The sequence below is a fragment of the Oratosquilla oratoria genome, chromosome 22 (genome assembly GCF_046742065.1).
Source record: "Oratosquilla oratoria isolate Oo_2021 chromosome 22, ASM4674206v1, whole genome shotgun sequence".
Classification (NCBI taxonomy): domain Eukaryota; kingdom Metazoa; phylum Arthropoda; class Malacostraca; order Stomatopoda; family Squillidae; genus Oratosquilla; species Oratosquilla oratoria.
In genome coordinates this window covers 42,596,207-42,623,326 of record NC_134798.1, presented here as the reverse complement: position 1 = coordinate 42,623,326, position 27,120 = coordinate 42,596,207, and the positions used below count along the sequence as shown (strand labels likewise).

At 40.4% G+C, this 27,120-nt stretch overlaps 1 protein-coding gene across 10 annotated transcripts in view; it reads left to right on the top strand.

Moving 5' to 3' along the window:
• Window positions 1-22,106, top strand: part of LOC143037493 (uncharacterized) — a 516,293-nt gene extending 494,187 nt beyond the window's left edge. For all 10 annotated transcript variants that reach the window (XM_076205796.1, XM_076205803.1, XM_076205799.1 and 7 more), the window contains 7 exons: window positions 1,202-1,409; window positions 2,869-2,922; window positions 12,788-12,889; window positions 13,193-15,234; window positions 15,443-15,590; window positions 16,695-16,913; window positions 17,798-22,106. In XM_076205796.1, coding sequence (XP_076061911.1) covers window positions 1,202-1,409; window positions 2,869-2,922; window positions 12,788-12,889; window positions 13,193-15,234; window positions 15,443-15,590; window positions 16,695-16,913; window positions 17,798-19,081 — 4,057 coding nt within the window. In that variant the 3' untranslated portion in view covers window positions 19,082-22,106. The remainder of the gene's footprint in view (window positions 1-1,201; window positions 1,410-2,868; window positions 2,923-12,787; window positions 12,890-13,192; window positions 15,235-15,442; window positions 15,591-16,694; window positions 16,914-17,797) is intronic.
• The last annotated feature ends 5,014 nt before the right edge of the window (window positions 22,107-27,120 follow it).

Below are 27,120 nucleotides of genomic sequence, written 5' to 3'. Positions count from 1 at the left end.
TCATCTCTTTATCTATAGTGAAAAGTCGCCTGTACGTTCTTTAGCAATATGTACGTCACCTCCACCATTTTGTTGATATGTTTGGCAGGTAACAGGTTATTCCTCAACACTTGTGTCTTCCTCTTCATTTGACTTTGCAATTGGTTCATTTATTGATTGGTTCAGTTTGTGTGTGTGTGTGAGAGAGAGAGAGAGAGAGAGGGAGGAGGATGGAGAGAGAGCACTTCCTCATGTTTTCATGGGAGAGATGACGTAAAAATAATCATGCCTCTTAACAGTAACCCATCCCTCCCAGGGAGACCTATAGTAAAGCCAATTTCATGTTTAACATTATATTATCAAACACAGGGACATCCAGAGAGTGCAGCATCCTGTCTCTATCTATTGTTTGGGTTTGGGCATTGTAGGGTATGATAATGGTGTGGCACAGAGAACCAGTTTGTTGCCAGGCAAGGGTGGGAGTAAGAAGCTGAACTGCACTTCAGATAAGACAGAATGATAGGGATAAGTTAGGGAATATAAGTTTGCCTAATCACCAAGCCCAACATTTGATATGTATACCATGGCCATTGAAACAAAGATGTGATTTTATTATAGGACTTATTATTGTTGCTTTATATCAGTAAGAATCCTGCACCCCCAACAGAGCAAGCAAGCACGTGTTTTTGGCCCATCTCATAGGAAGAAATTTTAAACTTTTCTCTTTGATATTGTGGGTCAAATTCTATGTCATTACCTGTTAGGACAGGAGAAGTGGCATATTACCAGCTCATTTTGTGAACAACTGGGTAAAAGATAGCTAGCTGCTAAGAGATCTCGAGGCCCAATCCAGATTGCCAGCCCCTCAGAGTGTGGGTGTTTGGTAGTATTTAAAGGTATCATTGGGGGAACTATTCTCTCAAGTCTGTCTTGGTGGAGTACTGCATGCGAGTACCCATCATTGAACTCCAGGCATGATGTATTATGATGTTTGACCCGGGGCAGTTGCTGGCTGCAGGGATGATCCGTCATCCATGAGGAGCTGAGATGGGAGGGAAGAAGGGGGTGATGGAAGAGAGTGAAATGGGTGAGAATAGGCATGTGCCTCTGACTTGACTACCTCCCTTATAGGGGGGGGAGGGAAAGCACTCAGTATATAGATATATATATATATATATAGTTTAAAAGTCGTGCAATGCCCTTGACAACTATCTTTTTGCAGTATGGCCAATCCAAACGGTGAAGAAGGACAAAATGGCAGCAGGAGGTTGTCATCATCACGTCAGACTCCTACCAAAAACTCTGCTGGCTCTTCCCCACGCACCACCACCCCTCGCAACACACCAGGACGAAAACCTTTACCTGTCTTTAATTCCTACATGAGCCTTTTCCAGGTTCAGGAGAAATTGAAGAAAGGTGAAGTGATCGAGGTAAGGGAAAGTGTATACGAACTAATCAATTTACTTTCATCATATGATCTTCGTTTGTCTAAACTAAACTGTATAACAATTTTCTTTCATTTGTTGAGAATATTAGATATTAAAAGTGCATGTTTCTTATGGAAGTATATATCTTTAGATATGCTAGAATGAAATAGTCTTCAGTTTATGTTGGTACTCTGTATTGGATTTAAAGTGATGTTTGCTAGGGGTTTATGTGACATAATTTTGTGTGAGGAAATGGAAGAAATGGCTTTATTTACTGCTTTCACTCTTTGTGTTTCACAACTATTTGGCCTCCAATTTGAAAGTGAAAGTTGTGGTTTAGTCGTAACATCACGTATAGTGAAAAAACTGGATTCGGTTTCACCCTAACTGTCCAGTATTGTTATCCAGAAAGTTAAAGCATAATCTGAAGATTAAGAATTATCCTGCTGGTCTTCCATCTTATCAAACATTGCGTTTCCAATGAAGAGTGTTAAAGAATTCGTTTTGTATGACAGTAATATCCTATTAGTAGAAAATTAAAAGTATTCCTCAAACTACAAAGTCCAGATAACCAGCACTAAATTTTCAAAGGATGCCAGATAGCTGTGGTTTGTGATGGTACACAAAACACGTATTTTTTATTTGTGAAGCTTCAAAACAAGTTCAGAGTTGGCCAACCCCTTTATAGGGGGGAAAATATTGATAGGAACCATATATATTTTAGAGAAAACCAGGGCAACAGATTGAATAATTCATAGATAGGCTTATATTTTAGAAATACAACAGGCTTGTTCACAGTATCAGGGAGACAGTCTTAACTGTTTACATGCGACTGTGGTTATAAATACAGATAGGTATGTATATATATAAAGCCCTGAATTAACAGTAACCCCAGTACAATTGCTTAGAAATTTGCTTGCAAATATAGGGTTCATGTTGAGTTTTTAGGGACAGGAATTTTTTCACATCATACCGTTGTCCACAGTCAAGTACCCTAGCAGATGCATTGATAGATAGTGTTGAAGTTTTTTGTGATACTAGATTGTGTTGATGTATTTGGGTGTTATAATAATTTTGGATAGACTAGGTATTGCTGCACAGAACTTTTGTTTGTGTAAACATCTTGCAGAATATTAATATTTTGTGAAGTGTGATCCATAATTTTCTTTTGTTTTTTCTCCCATAAGTTGATAAAGGCAAAGTGTTGTCTTGTTTGCTTAGAAATGATGTAGTTCTATCACACATGCATGGTTATAGTGTTAATTTAGTATGATTATAAATTTATATTTGAAATATTGACAATCCAAGTAAGAAATAGAGGATTTGATTTTAGTAATTAATGGTTATGCCATGTTTACTCTTGTCCATGTTTGTGACTGAATGGTGAAATTGACAATGTTATATTATTCGTGTGTTCGAAAGTGTGTATACATACTAACATTCACGCACTTGTCCATTTCAGGGTGTGCTCCGTATCAATCCCAAGAATTATGAAGATGCCTATATCAGCGCGCCGGTAATTCTCGGTATCATCCGTTTGGTTTCCAGTTTGATCTCCTAGTCTTCCTTTTCCCTTCCTTATGCTTAAGCATGAAAGTTTGGTTATGTTGTGAATGTCATAGGTATTGTTATTTGAGTATGTGGCTCCACACTTGTCATAATAGAAGTATAGGTTGTATTTATATACTTTAGAAAGGTGAAGGTGTAATTAGTGCATAGTTAGAAATTGATGCAGCCCAAAGATATTTATTATTTAAGTGGGTTACAGGTTGGGGGGTGGTTGCTATGTAATGAAGCAAAGATACATGAACAATAAGTAGGTGTTGAGTAGGCATACACCTTAGCTAGGTCAAACACCCTTACAAGGAAGAAGGCTTTTAGGTGTATGTATGTATATTTAGTGTATAGTTGTACACATACTGTAATAAGTTATAAGTGTATTTATACCATTGTGTCAATTTATGTTAATTGGATATAGAGGCTGAACTGTAGTGGTGGCAGTGCATTAATTAAAGTAGGTTCTCATCTGGGGGTAGCTGGAATGGTAATTTTGAGTGGTGGGGGGGGGTTGCCATCTGATGAAGTAGTCAGATTAAAACCAGTGTGGGTTATTACCCATGAAAAACGAGCTCTACCTCACATTACTTTTAACATAAACACTGTGGCAGGGGACTAGGCAAATCGTAATCCCAGAGGTACCAAGGTAGAAAGGGTGGCTGTTAGGGTCTTGTTTGCTTTTGATATGGGTGTGTGTTTGGGTCAAAAAGCAGTGTAGTGAGCCATAGTTTTTACATATGAAAACCTGGCAGCTTTTGCTTTATCAAACCTTCCCAATCAATCACTGGGTCCATTGCCCAAGGTCTCTTTTGTAGGGGACCGGTGATTCCTATGTGACTGGCAACAGCCACTGGGGAGGCCCATAGGTCACTAGGGAAAATCTATTGTATTGTCTGTGGATTGTTAGTGTGGAACATTGTCAGATGAGGTGTTATCTGTCTTCTATGTGGTTGCTGAATCTTAGTTTCTTTGGCCAGGCCTATTCTCTTTTACATTCCATCCATCCATGTACCAAGGGCCTTTTATCCCTTATCAGAGAGGTAGCCAAAGTCAAAAGACATATGCCCAGTCCTACCCATTTTTCCCCACTCTTTCCTCCTTCTCATCTTGGGTCCTCATGGATGATGGGTCATCCCTGTATCCTGCCCACAGCCCTGGGCCAGAAGCAATGTAGCAAGACACAGCACGTCCACAGCAAGGCCACTTCACTTAATTGGTGACCCCCTCTCTCCGTCCCCTCATGCAGAAAAAAAATCTCTCCTTTACAATCGGTGACTCAAAATACTACCCATCTTCCTTTTGTGTCTTTTATTTCCAATAACAACTGTCCACCCGCTCTCTTTACCCTCTCCCCCCTACTCTTCACTTTGTTCTAAAATGTATATTTTATTCTCATCAAATGACGGGAGACTGTGATAACACTTCATCCACAATTAGCTAAGATGAAAAGGAAACAAATGGGTGGTGGATAGGGGTGGGTGCATGCCTTGGCTGGCTACCTCCATAATAAGGGAGAAGTCTGTTGGTATATAGACAAAATTCTCATTCACTAAATAAACCAACATATGAAGTATGAGATTGCGCAGTGGTGGAAGATGGTTCGTAAGCATAGAAGTGTTGGTAAAGTAGCATCCATAGCAACACCTAATCCATGGGACTGCTCGGACAGACAGTCTAGGGAATGACAACAACAACACCTAATCCAGCTCGCATCTGCTCTTGGCACTCATCCAAAGTTGTGCTTCCACCCTCTTTACTCTGTATTTCTCATGTACTTTCTAGTTTCTTACTGTTCCTCTTGTGCTGCTACCGCCACCCTCACTAATTCATTCTACCATTCACTGCTTTTCTTTTTGTTTCTACCCATCCACCTCATTCCACATACTATCTTTGCATACTATAGTAATTAATCCTTGAAACACTTCCATTCTTCCTTCACTCCTACTTCCATATATTCATTCATTATATTCTATACAGATTGGAGTCGCATCATGAGTCTATGTTGGAGTAACATCTCTAGGGGAATGTTGTCTTGAAAGGGAGTTGATGATAGCAGTGTTCAAGAAGAGAGTTGAGCATACGTACACATGGGAAAGGGGGGTTGATAGGGTACTAATGGAATATGTAGTAGTTTCCAAAGGAAGGATAAGAAGAGTTCTGGGTGTCCATGTTTTTAGGGGAGAGATTGGGGGAATGTCATATCATTTTTTTATAGAGGGAAAATTAAGAATGAAGGAAAAGGAAAAAGGTGGAAGGTAGAGAGGTGCTAGTAAACAATTTGAGAAAGAAAAGAATAAAAGCAACCAGGAGGACCTGACAAGTGTTGGAGGCAATGAGGGATAAAGTGGCTTGTGGCAGGATCAGAGGAGGGATTAAGGAAGTTAGTGACAGAGTTTGGGAAGGTGTGCAAAAGAAGAAAGTTGAAGATAAATGTGGGTAAAAGTAAGGTGATGAGATGTACAAGGGGAGAATGTGGCAGCAAATTGGAAGTGAGTATTAAGGGAGAGAGACCAGAGGAAGTGGATAGCTTTAGATACTTGGATGTGAATGTGGCAGGAAAGGGAGGGGTAGAGGTAGAATGTAGACTGAGAGAAGCAAGTTGCCTTCGGGGATTAGAAAGTGTAATGAGAAATAGACATTTGGGAATGGATGCTAAGAGGAGACTATGAAGGAGTGATTGTGCCAACAGCACTGTATGAGGCAGAAACATGGAACATAAGAGAGGAGTTTGTGTTTGAGATGAAATCCCTGAGAAGTATGGTATGGGTTACTAGGCTGGATAGAGTGAGAAACGAGGAGGAGAGCTGGGGTGGAAAGGGATTTGGGAGATAGAGTTGATGAAAGAGTAATGGAATGGTTTGGACACATGGAAAGAATGAATGAAGAATATTAATAAAAGAGGTGGAGGGAGTGAACATAAGGAGGCAACCAAGGATGAGATGGATGGGTGTGGTAAAAGGGACATTGGGAAAGAGGGGAATGTCTGTTGAGGGATGTGAGAAGACAAGATAGGATGAGTGGAGAATAGTTGTGTATTGATGATGCTGTGATGCATGGAAGGGAGTGGGTGGGGAATGGGGGGTTGAGGGAGTATGTGTGAATGTTATTTTGATGCAGCCCAAAGGGATTTCTCCCTGTCTTCTCTTTTTCTGTATGAGGGGACAGAGAGAGGGGGTTGCTGATTAAATGAAGCTGCCTCGTTGTGAATGTGCTGTGTCTTGCTACATTGCTTCTGACTCAGTGCAGTGGGCAAGATGCAGGGATGACATGTCACCCAGGATGAGCCAAGATAAGGGAGAAGGAGGTGGGTGAATGGGAGTGGAGTATTGGGGATGGAATGGGTGGGAGTGGATTTTTTTCCTCTTTTTTAGGCTACCTCCCTTGTAAGGGGGAAAAGGCTGTTGGTATATGTATGTAGTAGTAGAGGAATAGGTTTTAAGGAAGAATTGACGAAGTGCAAAGCTAATATATAGAATGAGGAGGGTGGGAGGAAATGTATATTGGGGTAGGATCATGATGGGAATTTTTGAAAAGAATAAAAGGATGTTTTGGAAGGAAGTGAAGAGTAAGAGGGAGTGAGTCAGGTAGAGAGAAAAAGATAATTAATGCTGATAGACTTTAATGTAAGCAAAAGTGGTAAGAGGAAGATGGGTAGAGTACTTTAGAGAGTTGTTGAATATGGAATAGGCTAGGGAGAGATTGGTTGTGGCAGTGGGAGCAGATAAGAAAATGACAGATGTAGGAAAAGATCAGGTACAGAGAGTATTACATCCACAGCAAGGCTGCTTCATTAAATCGGCGAGCCCCCCTCTCCGTCCCCCCATTGCATAACATGAGAGGACGGGGAGAAATCCCTTCGGGCTGCGTCAAATTTTGCTCACACATACTACCTCACCCCCCATCCACCCGCCCATTCCACCTCATGCAATCACAACATCATCCATATACAACCATTCTCCATTCACCCGTCTTCTGTCCTCTCCCGTCCTTCCTCAACAGACATTCCCCTCTTCCCCAAAGCCCCCTTCACCCCATCCATCCACCTCATCCTAGGACGTCCCCTCATGTTCACTCCCTCCACATCTGCCTTTTAATGAAGCGGCCTTGCTGTGGATGTGCTGTGTCTTGCGACACTGCTTCTGACCCAGGGCAGTGGACAAGGTGCAGGGATGACCCGTCATTCAGGAGGTGCTAAGATAAGAGGGAGGGTGGAGTGTATTCAGGGATGGAATGGGTGGGAATGATTTTATGCCTTTTTCTTTTTGGCTACCCCCCTTGTAAGGGGGAAGCCTTGGTATATGTATCTACAGAGAGTATTGAAAATTATGAAAGCTGGTAAGGCACCTTAGGTAGAAAGGGGGTGTGGTGATAGTGTATTGGCTAATGAGGTTGTTTAATGTGTGCAAGGGAGGGGAGTGCTTATGTAGTACCTTGTTATAAAGGAAAAGGGGACAAATGTGATTGTAGTACATACATATACCAATGGCTTTTTCTCCCTCATAATGGAGGTAGTCAAAAAGCAAAGGCATTTAAATCCACTCCCACCCATTCCATCCCCACATAATCCACTCCCATTCCATCCCCTTCCCTCCCTCTTGGATCCTTCTGGATGACAGATCATCTCTGCATCTCACCTACTGTCCTGGGTCAGAGGCAATGTAGCAAGACACAGCACATCCACAGCAAGGATGCTTCATTTAATCAGCAACCCCCCTCTCTGCCCCTCATGCAGAAAAAGAGATGGGGAGAAATACCTTTGAGCTGCATCAAAATACCATTCACACTTACTCCCTTGCCTTCCCATCCCCTACCCACTCCCTTCTGTGCATCTCAATATCATCCATACACAACCATTCTCCATTCACCCTTACCTTCTGTCTTCTCGCTTCCTTCCTCAACAGACATTCCCCTCTTTCTCAATGCCCCTTTTACCCCATCCATCCATCTCATTCTTGGTCGCCTCCTCATGTTCACTCCTTCCACCTCTGCTTTCCACACCTCTTTTACTAAATTTTCTTCACTTGTTCTTTCCATGTTTCCAAACCATTCCAACACTTATTTCATCAACCTTATCTTCCAATTCCCTTTCCAAAGGCATAATAGGGTCTGGGAGGAGTTTGAATGTAGTATAAAAAAAGGGGGGGGGGCAATTTGTTGCTGCAAAGACATTATTGGTAGTTAATTGTTGCTTAAAGTTTAACTAAGTGGGAAAACCTGCAGCCCCACAGTGGTTAGCAACAGTCATCAGGGCCTCCCGCAGATCTCTCCTGGAAAAACATTGGACTGTTTTCTGTGTTGTATTGGTGTGGTCCTATTTTTGTCACTGGCTGAAAGTTTTAAGGGGTGGTGGAACAGTCACCAGTTGTCAGCTCTCCACATGTAAGAAAAGTGTTAAAAAAAAAAAATGGTTGAAGCGTATAGTGAGGTCTTGGGTCCAGTCCAGAGGCTATCAATCCCTTTGGGGTTGCACCTCCTGATGGGGATGATCCCATACAATCAAAGCTTGAAAACCAGTATTGTATACCTCCTCAATGAAAGGGGTGCTCCTCCTTGTGATAGCAGAAGTGTTGGGATCATAGCATAGTGTGTACAGGGTCTATAACTCTTAATTCTTTTAGTTGAGTCGATAGTGTTAGTAAAAAAAAGATTAGGACTGAAGGTGGTGTTGTTTATCCAGAAAAATATAAATCTTCCATTTTGCTTCCCTTGTACTTGATGAAATAATACTTTCACACCTGTTACTTTCTCAGTCACTCTCTCCCCTTCCTTCCTTCCTTCCTTCCTTCCTTCCTCCCTTCCTTCCTACCATTAGGCTTGCATTCCCTGCTTCTCATCATTGCATAAAACCTTCTGTATGCATATCACCACAAAATTTACAGAAACACCCCTCTTGTAGTCTGATGCAAGGGTTGGAACTTTAGTGTAAAGTCTTTCAAGTGGTAACAACTGCAATAGAAGGGGTAAACTACTTTTCAGTTTCCCATATTTTTCCTCCTCTCCTCTCCCCTCCCCTCCTCTTCTCCCCTTCCCCCTATCCTCCCCTTCCCCCTATCCTCCCCTTCCCCCTCACCTCGCACCTTTACTCTTCTCTTCTCCCCTCCTGCACCTCACCTCCTCCACTTCCCTTTCTTCCTTATCCTCCCATCTCTCTCCCTCTCCAGCTTTCTCATGCCTTCTTACCCTCTCCTACTCTCTTCCCCCTTGCTGCCTTCTCTTTCCATTTTCTGACTTCCCCCCTTCCCCCTCACTCTCTCTACTTCCTTTCCTTTCCATCCCCACTCCCCATCCCTTTTTCTGTTCCATTTCTCCCACTTCCCACTTCTTGAATCTCTTTTTCTACTCCTATGTGTCCTCCCCCACCCCTCTTTCCCTCCTCCCTCCCATCATCAATATCTCCCCTCCTCTCCTCCATTGTTCCCCTTTCCCTTTCCCCTCACATACATCTTTCTTTCCCCTCATCTCCCCCTCTTCCTCTCCCCCACCATACATCTCCTTCCTTCCCCACCATCTTTCTCCCTCTCTCTCCTTTTAATCTTCCTCCTTCCCTCACTCCCTCCATCCATCCATCCCTTCCCCTCATCCACTCTTCTCAGCTCTACTCTCTCTTTCATTCTCCACTTTACCCTCATCCCTTCTTTTTCCTGCTTCCCATCCCTCCTGTCTCTCGCTTCTCCCCATTCTTCTTGTTCATATTCTTCCTCTTCCTCCTGTCCTCATCTCCTTCCTCTTTTCTTCCTCTTCCTCTGTGTGCGTGTCAGTCTGTCATACTTAGTTCTACATGTACATACAGTACTAATCTGGACTTCAGTAACAAATTGTAATCAGTACACATGTTAGTGTAGATTAAGAATAGTACAGGTACCAGAGCCAAAGGTTGTTGGACCACAAGCCGCTCCCTTTCCATTCTGACATCCATTCCTTTACTACTGTTCTCATGTTGGTCTTTCAGGAAACCATTTGTGTGTGGTTTGAGTTTTACAGAAAAGCATAGCAATGTTCTGGATGTGGTTGTTGTCGTTGTCGTTCCCTAGACTGTCTGTCCGAGCAGTCCCGTCTCCCCAAGAAATGCCACAGCCGAAACTGGGTTTTCCCACAAATCCTGTATCATTAATATGGGATACAATCATTGGGATTTATTGCACGATACATCAGACATGTCAAGATAGGCAGACAGACCATTTTGCTGTTGAAGGAAACTGCAACCAATATTGATAGTTTTAAGTATTCAGACTGTCCTCATGAAACCATGCTTTCTGCTTTATATGTACTGTAGTACATGTAGTTAGTCTGTGATTTTTTTTTTCCATAGCTCAAGCATCTCTGCTTGGGTGAGAGGTTGGGAGTGGAGATTGTTTGAGGTTAATGGAAGACATTTTTAGAAAGGGCATGCTACATTAAATTCCCGTGCTTCAAAAAGCTACTTGTAAGATTGCACCATCCTGGCTTTTCCCAAGAGTGGTAGTTCAATGATGTTAAACCAGATCATTGGACAAAACAAAATTTAGAGATATAGTTTGGTGTATATAGTCTAGGGGGTCTCAAGAGTGTAGATTTTGAGGGGTAGGCAGAACAAACTATATCAAGGTTTTTGTAGTCATACTGGAAATACTTAACCCAATTTATTTTATTTATTTATTAACAAGTTGTTAGAAAGTTAATGTTAGGTTGTTAGGCTGAGTTATGTAACTAGGCAGACTAATGTAAAAGGTTAGTAAGGAGCCATTTAGGTTATTGTTAGAAGTGATGTTTTGATAAGTTTAACCTTGCGTCTCACATCCTAACTGCTTAAACCCAGCCAATGTATAATTTTTATTTACTTTTGTAAGCATGAATATTTTTGTTAAATGAATGCCATTATTTGTATTGTTAAGACCTACGTAAAACCGAAGTCACTTTAAGGAGTCGTTATACAAGTCTTTCAGTTTTTTAATATACTGCAAGTTGTGTGCATAGCACCAGTGTTAATATTGCTGAAATTTGTATTTGGAGACTGCCCTCTTAACACAGCTTGTTTTGTGGTGTTGTTGATAGTATTTTTGTATTAAGGTCGTGTTAAAGTTTTATTCGTCATGAGCTAAGATCAAGGCAATTGAGTGCAATTAACCTCTTCCATACAATGATGCCTATGTAGGCATCATGAGGCATAAGTGGGTATATGAGGGTGCCGCCATTGTTGTCTTGATTGTATTTATTTTGTAGGTGTAGCTGAGTGACCTCCATATTCTGTGAGGTGACTTGATCATATTTTCTGGGTTTATTAATATTCAAAGTGAAAGAGAACAAGTAATACAGCTGTAACTATATTTTATAATGCAAGTATTGTGATGAATCATCGTACATCAGGCAGCTGATGCTACTCACAAGAATTTGACTTGTATTGAAGAGGTTAAGCTTCTCGTGTATTGGTCAAAGTTCAGAGTCCAAATATCTACTGTGTGAAAGTTAACATTATGCTCACATGGATTAGGGGTTAAGGGAGCTTATGCCAGGAGGAGCTAAGGACTTCCAGAGCAAGTTGAAGTCGTCAGTAACCTGGATTCAAATGCAAATTTGCATAGAGTGAATTATGATCAAAATGGAACAAATACTTAGCACACTAACAATTCTTAGAAAGTTAGTTTAAGAAGGAATTATATAGAATGAGTCAGAGATTAGAAAGTTTTCATAATTAGATGAATTGGCACCTTTGGTGACTGGCATTCAGTTCAATGTCTTCTGAAAAGACATACTCATACAGGTTCCATGGTATAGAATATTAAAAGAAAATAGACCAATGTACCTATGGGCCAGAATTACACAGTATTCTTTTGTGAAGAAACTTCCTCCACATGGACAAGAATGCTGATGTCTTCATATCTTCCTTCAGTATGACTCAAATTCTTGCTTGCAGCATTGACTGCCACGTGTAATTTGCATCACTCGCATTATAAAATATAAAGTCACTGCTGTATTACTTGTTCTCTTTTACTCTTGAGTAATAATAAGCACAGAAAACGTGATCAAACCAGTTCACAGAATCCAGGGGTAACTCGTGTACAACTACAAAAAAATATACATGTAGTCAAGATGCCGATGGTGGCATCCTCATGTGCTCACTTACACCTATGTAGGTCTCATCATACTGAAGTGGTTAACCCCTTATGATAATACCAACTTTGGTGTCATGAGGCGCGAGTCGGTATACAAGGATGCTGGCATTGGTGTCTTGATTATATTTATTTTGTATTTGTAGCTGAGACCCTGTATTCTATGAATTGGCTTGACCACTTTTTTGGTGGTTATCAACATTCAAGTTGGTGGAATGAGCAATACAGTTGTAACGATTATGCTCGTATTGTGATGCATCATCGTACATGAGGCAGTCAATGCTGTGCGTGAGAATGTGGCTCATATTGAAGAGTTTAAATCTCTCCTTTACTACTGATTTAACCTCTGCTCACAAGGATAGAAGCTCTGGTTATTGGTGACAAAAATATTGTAGAACAATATCAAAACTTGCACTGTGCTTGAGAGGGTTAATTTGAAATTGGTTATGACTTGTATGATGATTTTTTTTATAGGTATGTGTTGCTTCAGTCATTAATATTACAAATAGTGGCAGTTGTTTAGGGATAATATTTTGTCTGTTTATGGTATACACAAGAGAAAAAAAAAGGAAAATAAAATGTACAGTGGATGGGTTTTAGCATTCTTTTTACCTTCCATCCAAAGTTTTACATTGTGTATATAATGAAATATAATGAATGTGAATATATATTGGTTATAGTAATACAATGAGAGATGGAGAATAGAGTGATCATAGAAACGGATTTGTGATGTTCCAGGACGGGGGGATGGACATCTATATTGGAGGGGTACGTGACCGCAACGCAGCCCTGCATGGAGATGTGGTCGCACTGCAACTTAAACCAGTCGACCAGTGGAAGGTAACGACTCCTTTTTTCCCCTTGGATTTTCGCTAATGGGTTTCATCCATGTTGAAATTCAAGAAATTAAATGTGGCTTATAATACCTTGGTAATGCATTTTTCTTCTCAGTTGCTAAGTGCAAAGCATTGTGTATCATGACTTTATGGTTTGTGGTTCTTATTTGTTTATATTTTGCATTATATACAACCTGATCTCGTGTCATAACACAAATGTGCAACATGGAAAGAGGTATACATTGTATTAATGAAAATTCAGAACATAATCAAATATAGGTCTGATAAGTTCCAATTTTCTTTGCAGGTGCTTTATGATGTCTTAGACAAGTATTTAGAAGAAAATGAAGATGAAATGAAAATTGTATATAGCCCCTTACTAGAGTCCAATGATTCTGCTTCAAATGCCAATGTAACAGCTTTATCGTATAATCAACCAAGCGATGTACATAAGACTACTCCAACACAGCAACTCCCGGATAGGAAGAAAGGATACGTTAATAAACAGCAGAAATCGAGTGTTTGCAACTGGGTTAATAAAGCGGACACCATTTTGGAGCTAAAAGTCGAAGATGTAAATGACACCCTATGTCAGGCAGATAGTGATGTTATTGTAGAAGAAGAGAAGGAAGTAGAGGAAGGAGGAGATAGGCAGGCAACAGGGAGCAGGAGGAGAAAGACGCGGAGAAGAAAACGTCGGAAAAATGGCTCGGAGAGCTCTTCTGCCGTAGTTCCTTCGAGTAACACCGAACACGAAGATTCCGAACACAAAGATTCCAAAAATACTTCAGAAAGAAAGCAAAAGTACGAGGGGAAGTCCGAAGATGATTTGAATCAAGCTTCGAAAGATACCCATCAGAAAAGTATTGTGGTCAAATCGGAAAGTGGCAATGATGATGTGGAGGAAATTATTAGAAATGAAGAACATGAAGAGGGGTTTGTGGCCATTTTAGACTTTGGACCCACCAATGTCTGTGATGAGCTCGTACTTCTTAATCAACCCCATGACGAAGATGCCACATTTGCCTCTGTTGTTCTCCCACCCCTTTCATCAGAAGAAAGAAAGCACTCCGACTTTGATTACGACGGTTCAGACGAAGAATTGGGTCCAGGTATGGCAGTTGCACCAGATGAATTAAGTGAATGCGATTCAATGGACGACGAAAGTGGTCAAAGTGAGATCCTGGATTATGAACAGTTGTGCGAAGATCAAGAGTTCATGCGCAGTCAACAAGAGGCTTTTTTCAAGGAACAGCAGGCGCGTTACGAAGAACAAAGTGAAAAGTCGAAGGACGGGAAAGCAGCTGGGAAGGAGAATTGTGCCCAAGATGCCTGGGGCAAGAGCCAGTGTACTCCCAAAATTGTCGAATTAGACGAAACCAATCAAGATACAAAAGTTGACGTTAAATCTGAGATAGAAGAAGCATCTGGATCACAGAATCGGGAGGTTCCTCAGTTTGACAAACACCAAACAGGTATGGAGCAGGAGATTAGCTTTTGCACAAGTCAAGAATTGCAAGTTGATACGTGGGAAGATAAAAATGATAGTGGTATTGCAAATTTATCTATAGAGTTTCAGCAGTCGGCAAAGAAAGAGGATGCTGTAGAGTGTACTCAGGTTAATAAAAGTAGGAAACCAAGAAAAATTGACATGGACAAATTAGCTGATGACATAAACAGAAAATTTGAGGAACTTGAGATTGAAAGTGTAAAGCAAGAAAGGGACATGTGTGCCCAGAAGAAGACAGCAAGTGAAAAGAAGCAGCGACTTAGTGTCTCTGAAAGAATTGCAGCTTCCGTGCAGAAGAAACTCCAAGAACATGGGGAGGAAGATCCTGTTGAAGATGCAAAGACCTCAAGAAGAAACAGAAGATCGAGGACCAAGAAGAAGAAAGGCAAACCAGAACAGATTCAAGGTCAAGAGACCGAGGTTAGTTGTAAACAGCAGACGCCAGTCGGAAGTTTCGCTGAGAAACCTGCCGAACCTGTTTCGGCAACCAGAACGACACCAGGTAACCTCAGACATTTGGATTCGGACTCAAAACGAACTGAACCGAATGTGCTGCAGGTACGTAGGCTGTCGTGCTGGGAGAAGTTTATCCAGCGGACTGGAAATGTTGTGTATATCCTCGAGAGGAAGCACACAAGGCTTGGGGCTGGGCAGCTTAAGCTCTTTGCCGATAAAAATCCCAACTTCGCTCTGTTTTCGCCCACGGACTACCGTCTCCCCCGCATGAAGATTCCAATGATTCAGTGCCCAAAAGAGTTAATGCTCAGACCAGATGAATTGAAGAACAGAATTTTTATGGCGAGAATTGTTCAGTGGAGAGAACCAAAATTTGCAATGGGGTAGGTGGTTATAATGGTTTTTAGGTAAGGGGTAAGGTGGCAAAGTGTGCATTAATCAAAAAAATATATTAAGAGCATCACTGGGCTGTTATATAATGTGTTTTAAAGTATAATGAAACATTAATCACAATTTTAATAAGCCATGTGCTGCTTTTTTTTTTTCTTTCTCCCACTCTCCGTGTTACATTTAATTTTTACGTGTACTCAGGGAGCTTGTAAGGGATGTGGGTGCAGTAGGTGACATAGAAGCAGAGACGGAGGCCATGCTTTTAGAACATGGGATTGACTATGGAGAGTTTCCTCCCTCCATTAGTGATGGCCTTCCTACACAACTACCATGGACCATTCCAGACCAGGTAATTGTTCTTGTTCTTCAAAAATATTACACAAAAAGAATGTTGTTAGATGTTATGACTGTTGGGGGGGGGGGGAGCTAACTCCGTAGATTGAGTACTTGTTTTTAGATTTTTGTCAAGTTGACCATTCGTGTTAAGTGTGACATGTAAGAATACACACACACACACGTGTATATATTTATATATATACACACACACACACACGTATATACATACATAACTCCACCCGTGTAAGGGGGGTGGCTTGGTCAAAGCATACACCCACCCTTCACCCATCCCATACCTTTTGAACACCCATTTGTGTCCCCTTCTGTCTGCTTCTTTTGGATACAGGGTCATCTGGAATTAAATTTGTAAAATTATCTCAACTCCAGAAGTAGGTACTGTACTCTACCACATGCTGGAACTAGTTTATAACCAACTTGTAGTAGTAATAGTAATAGCAGCAAGAGACCAGCTGATGGTTGTCAGCTCTCTAAAGTGGAGGAAATGAATGGACATTGTGAAGATCTGCAACTCCAGAGTACCTTAGGGTTTTTTATCTTTGCAAGCTAAAATTTGGAGTGGCTGATCTTTACGAGCTCTTTCTGAGGATGACCATTCTTTATAAGGTTGCGGGTAAAGCATTAACAATTTTTAACGTACTTAGGTTTGGTTAGGTGAACTGCTTCAATATACAAGTCAAGTATTTGTGCACAGCATCAGTTGCCTGATGTGTGAGGATGCATCTCAGTATGCATGTTACAAAATATAAAGTTGCATTTGTGGTTCTCATTCTTTACTCTGAATGTTGATAACCATAAAAAATGTAATCAAGCCTGTTCACAAAATACAGGGGTCATTCAGCTACAATTACAAAATAAGTATAACAAGAACACAACGTGGGCATCCTAGTATACTCACTTGCACCTCATGACACCGATATTGGCATCATTATATGCGAAGGGTTGTTACTCTTTATAAGCTAATATGTGGGGTAGTTTATCTGTATATGGGTACTGTGTGGTTGCTTATCTTTACAACATCCAAAATACAGTAAAGGTTGACAGGGAACCTGTTTGTTAATGTGCTATTTTTAAACCTGCCATTTTGTCCATTTCACAGGAGATTAAACAGCGTGCAGACTTCCGTAACGAATGCATATTTTCCATTGACCCTGCAACTGCAAGAGATCTGGATGATGCAGTGTCATGTACGCCGCTTCCGAACGGCAATTTCCGAGTTGGGGTTCACATTGCAGATGTCAGCTTCTTTGTCAGAGAGTGCACTCCTCTTGACCGAATAGCAGCTGACAGAGCCACAAGTGTCTACCTCACTCAAAAGGTAACTAGAACTTAGACATTCTCCTGAATCACAGGTATTTCTTCTTCTTCTTCTCATCCTTCTTCTTGTCCTTCTCATCCTTCTTCTTCTCCTTCTCATCCTTCTTCTCCTTCTCCTCCTCCTCCTTCTTTCCTTCCTTCCTTCCCACTCTCTTCAAGAAAAATAAGAGATTGCTATCCATCTATATACCAAAGGCTTCATCCTCCATATAGGGAAGGTAGTCAAGAGCATACAAGCTTTGATCATTGTAGCCTCTAATTGTACCAACCGGAAACCCACAGTCTCACAGTACCTAGCAAGTCCCCAGATCCTTCTCTTGATCTCTCTGGGAAGAAATGTTGGATTGCATTTTTATGTCAAGCTTATAGTAATAAGAGGAGAGTAACAGTTCCTGGCTGTCAGTGATTCATTGTATAGAGAGGTCTTGGGTCTGGCCCAGAGACTTTGTCGGCACTGTGGTCCTGCACCTAAGGGAGGTGAGGGCGTTGACAGGTGTGGAAGACTAGTGGTAGGCAGAAGGGTCTCACTGGACTTGCAAGTATCTGTGTTTGGTCCCTGCTAATATTAACTAGATTGCAAAGGGCTGTGGGGAAAAAGTTCAGAAGCTGTAGACTAAGGTTTGAAACTGAAGTTGAGCAAGAGCTGGCAGACCAATGAGTTAGGCAGTGTCTTTGGGCTGTTTTTTCTCGCACGCACACACACACACACACACACACACACACATGCTCGCATGCACACACATACTCGCATGCACACACATACTCATACTCTTGCACACGTATATAAATAGGTGTATATATATATACTTATGTATTGGATGTAGTAGTGTTGAGTTGTGCAGGTTTTCATTCTTTCTACAGTGATCTTTTTTGTTTGTGTTGCAGGTCATTCCAATGCTCCCCAGAGTCTTGTGTGAAGAACTTTGTTCCCTCAATCCAGGTGAAGATCGTCTGGCTTTCTCCGTGGCTTGGGAACTCTCTCCGAAAGGCAAAGTGTTGAGCGAATGGTTTGGACGCTCAGTCATAAGGTCCTGCGTAAAGCTTGCATACGAACATGCACAGGTCATGATAGATGAGCCAGAGAAATGTTGGAGTTTAGAGGAACTTCCACAGCTTACAGGAGGCTACACACCAAGGCAGATCAGCAAGATCGTAAATGATCTCAATGGCATTGCCAAGAATCTTCGACAGAAGAGATTTCGTGATGGTGCATTAAGGCTCGACCAGGTGAAACTTTGTTTTAGTTTAGATGGGGAAACTAAGATGCCAAATGGGTTTTATGTGTATGAACAACGTGACAGCAACAGGCTTATTGAGGAATTCATGCTGTTGGCCAATATGGCTGTAGCTCATAAGATCTATAGCACCTTTCCGGAGATCACATTGTTGAGACGGCACCCACCACCCCTGCCAGGCCCCATGGATTCTGTCGTAAACTTGCTTGCCTCTTTCGGTGTTAAACTCGATGCATCCACTTCAGGACATCTTCATGCCAGCATCCAACAGTACGTTGGTCAGGATAAGTTCTCCATGTTCCGCATGCTGATCATTGTCAATATGTGCAGTAGGCCAATGCAGTTTGCACGTTATTTCTGCACGGGTGTGTTGAAGGATGAGAGGCAGTTTGCTCATTATGCTCTAAACGTACCTCTGTATACACACTTCACCTCACCCATTCGTCGATATGCGGATGTAATCGTGCACCGCCTCCTAGCTGCGGCAGTGGACACCTCACACAGTCCAGTTCCTCAGGCATCACAACACAAGGTACAACAATTTGCAGAGCACTGTAATGACAAGAAACAAACCTCGAAAACAGTACAAGAATTGAGTAGTGAATTGTACTTAGCTCAGTTTATCAGACAAGTTGGCGAGATGTGTGAAGAGGCTATGGTTATGGGTGTGCTTGACCGATCCTTTGATGTGCTGGTTTTACGTCTTGGGGTCGTCAAGCGAGTGTATACAGATAAAATTGGGCCAAATGCCACTATTAATGCTGGCAATATAAAAGGCGGAGCGAATACCATCATGATCAACTGGAAGCCAGATGAACAGTACCCTGCTGTCATACAAAAGATCTCAATCTTCTCTGTGGTCAAAGTATCTCTTAAAGCTTGTGAAGGTCAGGCTCTCAAATTTAATGCAACTCTCATTCGTCCTCAGGAGTAATACCAAGTTTTAGAATATTTTAAATTTAAAGTTGCCAAACCTCGGTGTTGCAGCACCTCGCAGTTCCTCAAATAGAAAGCCTTGTCTTGGCTGTATACCACCGCAACTTTGTGTACACTGTGTGAGCCTTCAACGTATAATTATGCAGCTATGCCCAGCCATCCATGTTCTGTTGTCCACTTAGTTTGAATTCTGGCACGGAACAAACTGCTCTTCAGGAACACGGTGATTTCAGCGAGGTAATGGCCAAAGGTTTTGCACATTTATTTTATGTTGAAGCATATTCTAAAGGGAGAGAGTGGGGGAATGTCAGATCATTTTTTTTTTGGTAGAAGGCAAGTTGAGAGTGGAGAATAAACGGAGAAAGAGGAAAAGGACAAAAGGTAGATGCTTAGAGTAAACTGCTTAAATGAGAAAGAAAAGGAGAAGGAATACAAGAAGCTGAGAGAGAGTGAAGGAGGAATGTCAATGGTTCAAGGAGGGAGTCGCAAGGTGTGCAAAGTTGGTGTGTGGAACAAGGAGGACGGGAGGAAATGGAAGGGTAGTCAGTGGTGGGATAATGAAGCAAAGAAGGTTGTAGAAGAGAAAAAGTGAGCATTCATAGTTTGGTTACAAAATAAGAATCATGAGAGGTACAAAGAAAAGAGAAGTAAAGCATAAGATAAAAAGCAAAGAGGAGAGCAGAATTTTTTTAACGTAATAAAAAATGTTTTGGAAGGAAATTAAGAGAGAAAGAGGAGGCAAATCAATTAGAGAAGAAAAGGAAAAAGATGCAGATGGAGAGATGATAATAGGATGGCAATAAGAGGAAAACGGACAGTAGATTGTATGAAGGAGCGATTGTGCCAACAGCACTGTATGGGGCAGAAACATGGAACATAAAAGCGGAAGACAGGAGGAGTTTGAATGTGTTTGAGATGAAATGCCTGAGAAGTATGGTAGAGGTTTCTAGGGCTGGATAGAGTGAGAAATGAGGAGGAGAGCTGGGGTGGAAAGGGAGTTGGAATGGTTTGGACACATGGAAAGAATGAGTGAGAAAGATTAGTAAAAGAGGTGTGGAAGGAGTGAAAATGGGGCAACCAAGGATGAAATGGATGGAAGGGGTAAAAGGGGCATTGGGAAAGAGGGCAATGTCTGTTGAGAAAGGAAGGGAGAAGACTGAAGATAGGGGTTAGTGGAAAATGGTTGTGTATGGAAGAGTGTGTGTTTGAATATTTTTTAGCTGGCCCAAAAGGGATTTTTCCCCATCTTGTCTTTGCTGTGTCTTGCTACATTGCCTCTGACCCAGGGCAGTGGGTGAGATGCAGGGATGACCCATCATCCAGGAGGAGCCAAGAGGGAAGGAGAGTGAATGGGAGTAGAGTATATGGGGATGGAATGTATGGGAGTGGATTTTATGCCTTTGTTTTTTGGTTACCTCTCTTGTAAAGGGGAAAAAATGCCGTTGGTATATGTATGTATGTATGATATTAAAGATGCCTGGGCAAGCCATGCATTTTCAATGATACAGAATCATATTATTCATGATTCAGTTTTATGTCATAGCTATGTTGTTCATGTCATATTTTTAAGTTTCAAACTTTGTTTTTCAGTATACGAGGCAAACTGTAATTTTGTGATCCCAGATATCTTTGACTAAAAAACTTGTAGCAATTTTTGTTGCAACATTTTTTATAATTAATTAAAATTTTGTTATAGAATACTGACAAATAAATTTTTTTTACATAGCCATTTTTCTGTAGAATTAAAGGAAAGAATTGGTTGGGCAGTGGGTGGTTAGTTTTACGAAAATGAATACTTGGGAGTATCTGGTTCAAAGTCTTGATACCAGAATTGAAATCGTTGTATTCATAAGGTTAGAGACTCCATGAGGCATGTTTTATTCATCATGCTGAATGCAGCATAAATTTTTGTACATGAATTATGAAAAGGGGGTGGGTCTCCAAGATGGCAATGTGCATTTTACTTCACATTTTATTTTTTGTTTTGTTTTATTTTTATTGTTGGGGTTCATGTGCAAAAAGTACTCGTTATGCGATACAGTAAAGATGGTTAAAATGTCAACAATGCTTTGTATTTAGGTGGATCCAGAGCACAATTGGTAGCCTTTCTTCCTTCCTCTTTGGTGAAGGATGCACAAGATTAAATGTACATGTTTAAGGAATGATGATAGTATAGTATCGTGCAAGCTCTAGATGTGTAAAATAACAACTTACTGACAATCTTGAATAGGTGCATCAGATGGAAGCATACAGGTGGATTAAGGGTGTGTTGATGTCACTGGTGATGGTGTCTATTAGGAAAAAGGGGATAGCATTGAAAACAAGTGTTCGTAGCCGTCCTACCGGGTTAAACGTTATAACACTATACTATTCCCTACAGTTACTACTATAACTACTACCTGTACTACTACAACTATCATGAACTAATGTTACCACTTTCATCTATATTATCATCTGCCTATTAACAAAGGTGTTGCCTATATGTATACAAAGTCAACCACATACTAAGAGATTATCTAAGGTTGCATAGATAATCGATAATCTGCCTCTGGTTATGGTTAGAGAATAAGACTACAGACCTACAAAGGAATAAAGGTATAAAAGTGTCGGACATATACGTACGAAGGACGTTAACACAAGGCAGTTCATACTTTGCATTCTGTGGTACTCATTCGGTTGGTAACCTGGTGATGCTGGTGGGTCATAAGGTATATAAACACTCATTTTGTAATTGTTGAAATTGACATTTAAATTTTGTATTAAGGAACAGGTTAAGTTTTTGTAATGGATGTCTACAAGGAAGTTGGTAGAAAAATTTTACATAATGGGAGAGCAAATGTTGGGTTTATTTGTAATAGCAATGTACAGTGAAATTGATTGGTGCCCTCATGTATTATTATTATACTTATTACTACTACAGGTATGGATTGAGACATGGTTTTTAGGTCATGCATAAATGTAATTCTTATCACGAGGGTTACATAAAATTGTGATTATTTTTAAAAAATAAAGTTATATGGAAATCTGTTTGTTTAATTATGTCTTTAATTTTCATACTCTGAGAAAAGAAATATTAGCCAACTGCAGAACGCAGAGGCTCCAAGATGTAATGATAACAATAAAAAAAAAAAAAAAAACATCCCTGACCCCTTCCCACTACCTGGGCAGAGGCAATGCAGCAGGACCTGACAGTTGATGCTTGTCTACCCATACTTGTTACATGACTCCCTCTTGTCTACTCGTGACCAATATAGAGCAAACAAGAAGAAATCTTGGGGCCATGTTAGTTTATCATCTATTCACAACCACTCTATAGCCACCCACCCTCGTGCTACTTGTAATGCAGGTTGAGGTGATGGTAGTTGGAACCCTGCCACCAGCAATTTGGACCAAGGGCATGTCTCATAAAGGCCTGTCTACACGAGCGGGCCTGATCGGCGGGCTTGCCCGTTAACGGGCATATTTGACGGGCAAACGATCAAATTGCCCGAAAGGCCGCCGAGCGAAATCACTGAGCTGGTGCCCGGTAGCTGGAGTTTCTACCCTGCCAGACGCAAGATAATATCGTGAACCATATCCTTTTCTTCTTTTTCTTCTTGAGACACACAGCTATTATCATAGAGCACAAAATCTTTTTCTTGACAATGCTAGGCACCATGGTTCTCGTACAGCACTCCACCCGCTACTGGCAACATCGTCGGGCAGGCCCAGCTGTTCATCACTTCGGTCGTGTGGACAACATTCACGGGCAGGCCCGCGAGAATTTGCCCGTTAACGGGCAAACCCGCCGATCAGGCCCGCTCGTGTAGACAGGCCTTTAGATTCCACACCACATAGTACTACATAAGAGGCACTATCCTAGCCCCCTGACAGGTGGAGTTTGTGACTTGAAACTGAATGAGTTGCATATAATCTTCATGTTGAGAGACAACCACTGAATCATGAATTTGACTTATGTACACGACATCCTCCCCCCACGGAAAAAAAAATATATACGTATATAAAACTCATTCTGCTTTCCAAAATTTGATTAAGGTTTTCAAGTAAAAGAATGTAACATGTTGAGATATGTAAATCTGACTGGGACTCCCCCGCCCCTCAAAAAAGGTATATACATACATACACAATATATATGACTCCATGGATGATAAACAGCTTAACATGCATAGATAACACTTCTGCTATCAGAGAGTTTGATGAAGTTGGTACATGAATTTGATGAGGCTTGTCAGGAGAAAACTGAGAATGTATCAAAGAGTAAGGTAGTGATCCAAGAGTGTAGAGCAGGGGTTCCCAAAGTGGTCGATATCGATACCCAGGGGTCGATGAGACCATCCAAGGTGTCGACAAATGGTCAAGGGGTCGAAAGGGGGTTAGATTGCTAGGGGGTCAATGAAACCACCCAAGGTATCGAAAAGGGGTCAGTAGATTGCTAGGGGGTCGAAACACGGTCTTTAAAATTAAATGGTTAACATGAAATTATTCTATTCTCTTCCCGTACTGAAAGAGTGAGAATAATCAACCAAAAAATATCTAAACTTAAGAAAAACCATGTCAGTTCACTAGTCGAAAATCCTCCCTATTCTGTGTATATAGGGAGAACCTCACATGCACACAACCACATCGTGAATGAACATCAAGATGACGAGCTTGTGTAATACTATTGGCTTGAATATTACTTATAGCAATATAATAAAGAATATATAATATAAATATTTATTTTAAAACACTTATGTTTATTTATATGTGAGTGTATCATCATTGGAACACCGTCGCCTTGATAAATGTTATCATTTAGCCCTTTTATAACGGATCAAAATGATGATAATAACACTATTGATAACTAAAATTATAATAATAATAACTAATAAAAATGATAAAATGGATAATATCTAATAATAATGATAATAATATTACAAGCATTAATAACAATATCAACACCAATAATAATAATAAACTGACATAATTCGTAAAGTAGTCTGGGGGCCTATAGAAAATCTTAAACCTTACTAGGGGGTCCATGAGCTGAAAAGGTTGGGAACCCCTGGTGTAGAGAAAATAATTGATAAATAGTTAAATGAGGAGAAAATGAAGTAAGAAGTTACAGAATATTTGGTAATAATCATATAATGTGGAAGACTAATGAATAGGAGTGTTTAGGATCTCTTTAGAACAATGGTTCTCTGTCCGGTTTACAGGGTTAGGTGACTGGCGAAAGGTTATTTAGATGTGCATGTGTAGTATCACTACATTGTTTTTTATGTTAATGCTTAACTGATTAAACTCGTTACAATTTGAACCATTTGATATCCATTGCGGTGCCAATGTATATTCAATTAGGCATAATATGTTACCATTCTATATTCTGTGTCAGGTTAATGGAGGTACGGGTCGATGGTCTGAGGACTCTCGGGGGTAACGGGTTGAGAAACTCTGCCGTAGAAGATGGTTAACTACTGCCTGACCACATGGAAGTGTGATGTAGCGATCTGGCGTAGGAGAAAGTCAATGTCATTACTTCCTGTTATCTAAATGCAACTTCGTTCTTCCTTTCACTAACAAAAATTCCTCCGGCGATGGTGCATGACGGCTGGGGGAGGGGAGAAGAAGAGAATCTTCGTAGGCCTCAAGTCACACCTCTGAGGCGATGTAGACTCAATGATCAGCCAGAACTGTGATCTGATCTGTAGCCACCTAGACGTCTGAGTAACCTACTTTAGCATTGCTCATTCCACGTGGTGAAAAAGGCTAGAAAAGCTGCCTTGAACATGTCTTTGGCTTCATCCACCGAGCTATAAACTGCCCCCTAGCAAGGTCATCCAACCCGAGTCCACAACAAAACAAAGTCGGGGAGCGGTAATTCTTCCAGGCCCAACAAAACATCCCCCCCCCCCACACACACACCCTACTCCCCAGCTGCCATAACTGAAAAAATACAGTCTATTAGCTACTCTGAACAGCACAAACAATACTGATGTGTAAACATTGATCTTAGCAGGGATTTAGGAGCGTCATGCCATGGAACCCTGATCATCCAAATAATATTACCAGACCCTGCGGTTAAATCAGTGTAAGATTATCAACGCCAGATTTCCCATATCAGGTGTTAAGTGGCTAGGTAAACTTTGCAAAATATCACATTATCAAACCACTATATTTGTTGTGGACATTAAACTGAGCATCTATAGTTTGTAGTGTACTAAAATTCACATTGAGATTAAGAACTTGTGATGTATATGTTTCAAATGTTTTTAGTATGTAAAATTTAATATAAATCCTTGGATTTAGAAGCCAATGATGCACGTTTTCGTAGGCTGAACTTTATTCGCTGCGTGACCAAAACAAGATCGTGACTCTTTCAAAGGTATTTATTTGATATTAGATATAATAGATTTATATTAAATTCAATCCGGCGCAGTTGTTTATATTGTAATCGTATGTTGTTTAGCAATTGCAAATAGTAGTGTTTTTTCTCGTGGAAATATCTAAAGATATGAATTGAATTTTGTCCCGTTATATGTCTGCCAGGGCACAAAATGTATACTGTAGAAGCAAGTTAATGAACTCTGACCAATACGTAATTCAACTATACTCCATTGTCATTAGAATAAAACAATTATAATGTTAGCTTTTGGATTGTATGAAATCCAGTTAGAACGTAGTGGCTACAATGCGATTGTACAACATGGCCGACGAAATAGCCGTCATTATGTCAATGTATTTTCACCTATTTACAAGTATATCTGAAAGGGAAACACTTTTTGTTATTGTTAATTTGATCTGCGATATTTATAAAGAAAAGCGTTATGTTCAAAAGATAAATAGATGTAGCCTGTACGAGTGTAATTTCGAGAAAGATGAATCACGTGTGACCGTAAAGTTCACAAGGTTCGCTTGAGAGTAGTGATGCAGTAAAATATCTTATGACAGCTAGAATAAAATCAAGTCAAATAGTCGAAAACGTTCTAAAATTATATTATTATTATTATTGTTATTATTAGTGAAACTCATCATCATCATCATCATCATCATCATCTTGATCTCGGGACTGCTTCCCAATAATGAATAAATTCGTTTTGATGTAAACCAGAATGAAATATCTAAAGTCCGTCACGAGGCGGGAAGAGATGTATCCAAATTATTTTGACCGTTTCAGCTGCTCGTGGGTCTTACGGGGTGGACGTCGGGTAGAACCGTCTCACAGACTCTCAAATGTAACTGAATAAAATCGCCTGGCGACACTAGAAAAAATCGTAAGAAGGTAAGAGAATGTGCATGATTTACCACGGTCTTGGATCACGTGTTGGACACGGGGTCGACAGCTATTACCCACCCGGATGAGAGCTCACCTATGGCTCAATCTCCGGATGATATTGTGTGTGTATGTATGTATGTATGCTTACCTATGTACTAACCTCACTATGGTCACTACATCCGTTCTTGCACAAATACTCAAATATGCACCAGAATCATGTATATATATATATATATATATATATATAAATTATATATATATATATATATATATATATATATATATGTGTGTGTGTGTGTGTGTGTGTGTGTGTGTGTGTGTGTGTGTTTGTGTGTGTGTATGTGTGTGTGTGTGTGTTTTTTCCAGGCAACAGAAAATGGAGTATTAAGGACCACAAATTGACAAAACCAAAATAGACAAAATCATGACTAAAGTAATAAAAAGTCAAATAGTTGTAAGGAATACAAATATATATATATATATATATATATATGTAGATATATACATATATATATATATATATATATGTATAATATACATACATATATATATATATATATATGTATGTATGTATGTATATATATATAAATGTGGGTGTGCGTTTATATGAGTAAACACCGGATTCAGTTCGAAGGATTTATTATGCGCGACGTCTTCAGGGTTGTGATGGTTACGGTGAGCTCAAGTACATCACACCCCTGAAGAAGATTCTTAGACGGGAATCGAAACGTTGGACCTAATAAACTCTTCGAATCGAGTCTGCTCTTTACTCTCCCATATAT